The sequence below is a fragment of the Mus caroli genome, chromosome 2 (genome assembly GCF_900094665.2).
Source record: "Mus caroli chromosome 2, CAROLI_EIJ_v1.1, whole genome shotgun sequence".
In the NCBI taxonomy this organism is placed as follows: domain Eukaryota; kingdom Metazoa; phylum Chordata; class Mammalia; order Rodentia; family Muridae; genus Mus; species Mus caroli.
The window spans coordinates 156645145-156652178 of record NC_034571.1 but is presented as its reverse complement, the minus strand read 5'-3'; the positions used below and the strand labels follow the sequence as shown (position 1 = coordinate 156652178).

At 43.2% G+C, this 7034-nt stretch overlaps 1 protein-coding gene across 1 annotated transcript; it reads right to left on the bottom strand.

The window, feature by feature from the left end:
• Nucleotides 1–247: 247 nt before the first annotated feature.
• Nucleotides 248–4205, bottom strand: LOC110290477 (kunitz-type protease inhibitor 4). Its single transcript, XM_021157028.1, has 4 exons — nt 4047–4205; nt 2356–2545; nt 1711–1897; nt 248–451 (listed from the first exon to the last, which is right to left on the bottom strand). Exons 1-3 carry the CDS (start codon nt 4159–4161, stop codon nt 1723–1725), a joined length of 480 nt encoding a protein of 159 aa, XP_021012687.1. The 5' UTR covers nt 4162–4205; the 3' UTR covers nt 248–451; nt 1711–1722.
• Nucleotides 4206–7034: the final 2829 nt, after the last annotated feature.

Here is a 7034-nt window from a genome sequence, read left to right as displayed (position 1 = left end):
TTTCAAGATTCACATCGAACATCGGTTGGCTGCTCTTGGGGGCACTGGTCAGTCGGATTTCATAAAGGAGGACTCCGGTCTGTGCAATTTGGTCAGCTGTCCTGACATCAGTCTAGTCTGGCTGTATGAGGAGTTGCTCATGAGTGAAGAGAGACCTGTACGATAGAACCTGTTGACATCCTCTGGGTAAGGGCATAGGATAAAGATACAGGGACGAAGGACTCATAGGAAGATGCTCTCATTTTCAGTGATGGTAGTGATTTTTATTTCAGGAAAGACAAAATTAGGAACAGGAAAACAGTGAATAGAAGTGTCAAAGATTATGGACACGATCCAAAAATCTAAACATTGGTCTGAATCTTCTTGAATCTTTATTTCAGATGGCCCATCCGAGAACCTCCACGAACACACCGTACTTTTCAGTTCAGGTTCAGATTCAGGTTCGGATTTTCTGTTTAAATAGAAAAATCAGATTCATGTTGCAGGTTACAAAAAGTCTCCCTGGATTAGTGTAAGTCATTTCTTGGGACAATCCTAGAGGATGGCTCCTCTATCAATGATCCTTCTGTCCCATTGATCTGTTTCATTTGTTCAAAAGATAGCCAGTACTCATGTCCTAATCATTACAAAGATTCATTAAGAATGATCAAAAACAGAATCGGTGCCTGTGAGTCGCTCCCTAGGCGACTGCACTTCTCACTGTATGGATATTAGTCACAGCTCTCACTGGATAGGATCCATTCACCATCTTGTTCTAATAACTTGGAAATCGCTGGTTGTGGGCAGCAACTTCAGCTGTATGAAGTAGCATGCCCCTACAGAGACTTAGGAGGCTTGGAAATGCAAGGCTTTGATTTGGGGGTGTGTGAGAAGGGCAAGAGCCTTGCGACGGTCAGATCTAATTTTAAAAAAATATCAAAAACCAAAACTAACTTGTTACTCGTTGGTTACTCCCCCCTCCCACCCCGCCCCACCAAGATGGGTTTCTCTGTGTAGTCCTGGCTGTCCTAGAGATCACTCTGTAGACCAGGCTAGCCTCGAACTCACAGAGATCCACCTGTCTCTGCCTTTCAAGTGCTGAGATTAAACACGTTCTCCATCACCACCAGACTTCAAGTGGGTACTTCTAGTGGACTTGTTTTCCTCCTCTATTAGGTAAAAATAATACTATCAATCTGCTGTACAGCTCCTTTAGTTTAATCTTACTTTTCCAGATCTTTGAGTGATTTATTCTGTTTCATACACACCCCTATACAATGTGTTCTGCCTATTTTTATCTCACTCTAGCTCTTTCCGACCCCCCTAAAGGTTGCTTGCCTAGGAGGAATTATGTCACTTCGTTTGTGACCCATGGATTTTGGTTAGAGCCATGCCTATGACCACAGCTGTGGACTTACTAGTGGATCTACAACCGAAGACTGTCTTCATCCATCAGTAGCCAGCTGTTCCTCAGGGAGAGGAATCCTGAAGCCCTCTCCCGTTCGCGCCTGACTGGTTACAAGCTTAGGTTTGTGAAGGCATAGCATATGCAGCGGCAGCTGCTCTGAGCTCAGAAGTGCGGTGTCTGCACTATGTCCAGAGGACAGTGTTTTACAGCTCTGCTTCTTAACATTCAGCTCTAACACTAGTTAGAGGAGATTATCTTAATCTCTTAGTACCTTGAACAGGAAACTGAACTCGTTGGAGCTGATCCATAGACCCCGCACTGACCTTTGCAGCTGCCTAGGCGTGATGCCTGGCCGGGGGGTGACTTCTGGACTTTCTCCGTGCTCTCTGTAGCAAGGTCTCTTTTCTTTCTGTCTGCCTCAGTCTACCAGGCTGTAAAGTGGTCAATCTCGAATCCGCAGCAAGGTTCTTTGTTGCCAATGCTCTTAAAGATCGTTTCCTCTTATCGCCGCTATTGTAATGTAAAATTGTATCATTATATGGTAATTGCTCAGCACAATACCTGGCATTGTGGCAAATAATCAATTGTTAAGTGAATATTTTTTCCCTGAACTTTTGATTTTTTTTTCTAATTGCAATGTCAACAATTTGTAGTTTTATTTTGTTTGTTTTTCAAGACAAGATTTCTCTGTGTAGCTCTGGCTGTCCTGGAACTCATTTTGTAGACCAGGCTGGCCTCGAACTCAGAGATCCATCTTCCTTGCCCTTCCAAATGCTGGGATCAAAGGTGTGCGCCACCACCCCTTGGGCAAAGTCTACAATTTATTCTGAGATCCAGCCTAACTGTTAGATTGTTATAGAACAATTATCCTCTTTACATCCTAAAACAGGGGAGGGCCCTGACTAATTTTCCCAAAGCTTTCTCTTACCGTTCATCTCAAAGACCAAAGATGCGATTGCATTCCTTACCTCGGCAGCGGAGGGTTTTTGTATGTCTCATGACAAGTTACGTCGCAGTCTATTTTAAGCTTGAAGTTATTGAGGTTACCATTGCAGCCAGTGAACAGAAAAATCTGACACTGTTTGGCAGTTTGGTTGTAGAAAAATCTAAAATGTACTTCATAGCAGCTGCCAGGCTCCATTTCCAAAAGACAGGGATCTGCATGAGAAGTGTGACCATGGAGTTAGAGGAAGATGACTAAGATGCGACAGGAAGTTTCTTCCTGTTCAGAAGCTTTGAAAAATTCCTTCTGGGGATGGTGAGAAGGCTTGGGGAGTTAAGGTACTGACAACTGGAGCTATATCTCTGGAGCCCATAGAGTGGGAAGAGAGAAGCAACTTCCTCTAGTAACCCTCCAATCTCCACATGCATGCACAAGTGTGCATGCCTATATATGTGCGTGCGTGCGCACACGCGCGCACACACACACACACACACACACACACACACACAATGTAAAAACTAAAAGAGAAAAATCTCTGCCTTCAGTGTGGAAACATTTTTGCTCAGGGACTCTGAAAAGTTTCCGCTTTTTCTCTTACAGAGTCACATGGTGAAGCCATCTTGGTCCAACACAAACAGCTTACCTCTCCAGGTTGTGGTCCTGGACAGCGATTTTGGGAAGGACCGTATTGTGCATGGCTTAGCTTGCACAAAGTGACAAGGTTCCTTGTACTGTGTACCTTCCAGGCTACCCCAGCTCTCTGCTTCTCCTTGCTCTCATTGCCTAGCCTTTCAATTGCCTGCTGAACACACACCCCCTACTTCTTACACACTCACTATACAACTTATGTTTCAAAATTCAGGTGACTGTTTTTTGTTGTTCTAAAGCTAGATGAAGAACCAGGGGCAGGCGCTTTTGCCCCTTCGTTCCTCGCTGTTCTCCATTCCTTCTCTTGTCTTCAGGGAGCAGCTGCCTCACTTTTAGTGGCTAAGTAGTGGGTACGAATGACTGAAACAGCCACGCTGGGGCTTATATTGACAGCCGAGTGCATCGCTGCTCACCATTCTGCAGTCTCTAATTTATTCTCTGATAAAGACTACTTGTCTACGCCTAGTAACACACATGGTTTTATTTGATACTTACAATACTCTCTGACTTTCTAATGTTTGTTTTACACATGGGCAAAGTGGGGTTGTAGGGAGGAGATGGTAATTGGCTCAGAGTCTTGCCTAAAGGCACACATCTGCTGAGTGACAGGACCAGAGTTTGTACTACTTAGGCCTGGAGAAAGTCTCCCTATGGGCTACAGCGACACTGTAAACTCTATAGAGGTGCAGAGGCTCAGAGCCTCAATAATCCCTGTGTGAAAGTTCCTCTCTCTCCTTCCAATGCAAGCTCTTGGAAGATCTGACCTGCTTGTCCTATGCCACAAAGCCCCCTATCTCAAAACTCTTCCAGTCTTTGACCTCCTACCAAACAATACTCTCTCTGGAAAGGTCTTACTTGTGCCATATATTGTTTCAGCCTCGTGGAACACCCACGAGTCCCTCAAAGTAAGTGACACCCCGAGTTAAGGGGCTGAAGGTTGGTGGGTACTGCCACAACAGAAGATCCTTCTGCCCCACCCAGGGGAGTTGCTTACATTTCTTTCTCCCCCCCCCCGCCCCCCTCACGATCGACCCTGGAATTTCCCTTCTGTTTTAACTGTACTCATACCGTTGTAGTCCTTGCAGAGATGGTTAACTAGCCTCTCAACACCGCTCAGTACTGGAGGACTGAGTGAGCAGAGGAGGGAGAATCCCAGGAGAAATCCCAGCTTAGTGGGCTTCATGGTGGAGCAAGCAGCAGAGAGGAGAGGCTGTTGCCAACTGCTCTTATACTTCCGGTTCGGTTTGGAGGGAGGGCTCAATGCCGAGGGCCAGGGTTGAGCGTTACTGGGTTGAGTTGAACCCTGAGTGCATGAGTACCCAGCTGTGAAGCTAAAGGTCCTAGACTGATTCAATTCCTGATAGTGAGCTCCATATTCATGTGGAAACAAAGCAAGCTTAGGGACCAGGGCATCTGCACATGTGTAACCATGGAGGGTTGGACCATTGGAGCAAGGAATTTCAAAAGAATCGCTTCTTTCCCGTATTCTGAAAAGCAGAGAAAAAAAAAATGGCCTGGTGCATTAGAAAGGACAAAAGAGTGACATTTAAAGCGTCTTCCTTCATGCCTTATTCTATATGACGTAAGACCTATGGGCTAAGTCATTAAATTATTACACCAAATCCACGAGGTAGGTATATTCATCACCACTGGCGGATGCTAAACAGACAGAGGCTATCTGCACAAGGTCCCGTATCTGTTGTAGAGTGGACACCTGGTCTGAAGCTGGCTTCAGTGTTTAGGAGTGTTTTGTTATTGTTGTAGTACTGCTCGAGTTTTGGAGACAAGATCTGGGTGTTTACCCCGATTTATATAGAAACTTGTGTAACCCATGTTGGCCTTGAACATCTGACCTTCCCACCTGAGCCTCCCAAGTCCTGGGATTACAGCCCTGGGCTTTCCCACTCCGCTGATCATTTCAGTCTGTTACTTTGTTTTGCACAATGCTCTACTACTCCAGAGTATGAAGCCACCTTGAGCTAGACTTTTTTTTATAAGTTTAGAAAAAACAATTCCCACTTAGAGCCTGGGATGACTTGTCATTGATTTCTTTTGGTGAACTATGAAATCAAGCCTCCCTTTTATTTTCCAGTGGCTTCAGATTCCTCTCAGGGATTTTTGCATTTACTCAGCCGCTACCAAGAGCTGCAGTCATATAGTAATAATAATAATAATCTGATATTATTATATGATATAATAATTTTTCTAATATATTTGGACTTTTGTGTTTTAGTACATTATATAATCTTGAATCAAAAGCCATGCTTAATTTCTTAAATTTTATATTAGGAGTTTTCCTTTTCCATATCAAATTCAGAGTCAGCTTGGTAAATTTCTGAGAAAACCTACTCTGGACATTGCTTTGTGTTGCATTGAATCTATAGGCCAATTTTCTGTGTATTTTGGTCTTTGATAATCTTTTTTCAAGACATTCCTTACAGAAATGAAAAAAATAGTACAAAAACTGGCATAATCCACAAAAGACCCCAAATATGTGTATATTTATATGTATGTATATTGTGTGTATGTATGTATGTTTTGACTTCGCATCTTTTGGATAACCACAGTCCACTCCCCTCACTTTTGCAATTTGGGGAAGCTTCTTATGAGCTGTAATCTTTTTGTACACTACTGAAGTTTGTGCAACTGTGCTACATAACACTTGTGCATATTGAAGAATTCAATCGGCTGGTTATTCGATCACTATCTTTATTGAACTTGAACATATGACTTTCTATTGGTTATATGTCGACTGGATTGAAAACTAGTCACTCAAAGCCTCTGGCATATTTCATATAAAGTTGATATAGTTTGTTCCTTGTGGAATTGATTACACCTGTCTGTGGATCACGATGTCTCGGTTTTGATAGATTTCCACTAACTTACTGTTTTAATTTTCAATTGTTTTACATTTTAGTTTACTTTCCAAGTTTCCTAGCTCCTCTTCTATTTTAAGATTTTATGTTACTGTAGTAAGAGTCCTTAGTATCAGGCTTGGAGATACAGCTCAGTGATTGGAATGGATGCTGTGCAAGCTTGAGAACTTGAGTTTTGATACCCAGCACTACATAAAAGCTAAGCATAGGTGCAGCATATGCTCGTAACTCCTGCTCTGAGGGAAAGACAGGCGCTGTGAGGACTCACTGATAGCCACTCTGCCTGACCTGAAATGACGCATTTCAGGCCCAACGAGAGACTCTGACGAGAGAGAGAGAGAGAGAGAGAGAGAGAGAGAGAGAGAGAGAGAGAGAGAGATTGAAAAGGACACCAGATGTTGACCTGTGGCCTCCACAGGCACATATATAGGTTTGTGCATTTGCGTATATACACTAAGCACACACCTATCTACACACATGCATGAGCTTTTAAAGATCTATCCTGCCTTGTTGTTGACAATTAATACATTACACACCACAGACTTACTTCTTCTTTATCTTATTTGACTGAAACTTGCATTTTATATAACTTCTCATTTTTCTTTCACCAGACCTTACCACACATCATCCCACTGGGAATTCTGTGACTTTGACTATTTTGGATACTTTCTCTAAGCAGAAGTATGATATGTTCCTGTGTGCAGTTTGTTTCCACCCAGTGTAACATCCTTCAGGCACATTAATATTACTGCAAGTGGTAGGATTTAATTATTTTTTAATGGCCCCATAGTATTCAGGTTCATATATAAGTCAAAAAATCTGTTTGTCCTTTCACCATCGACAGATGATGGTTCTTGGTTTCATGAATAGAAACCCGGAGAAGTTCTACCAGCACCCGATCAATACAGATGCAGATGCTTATAGACAACCATTGGACTGAGCCGGGGGGACCCCAGTGAAAGAGCTAGGGGGAGAACTGAAGGAGCTGAAAGGGTTTGCAACCCCATAAGAAGAACAATATCAACTAACTGGACCATCCAAAGCTCCCAGGGACTAAACCACTAACCAAAGAGTATATACATGGAGGGATTCAGGACTCTAGATGCATATGTAGCAGAGGATAGCCTTATCTCACATCAATGGGAGGGGAGGAAGGCTTGGGAAGAGGGATATCATTTGA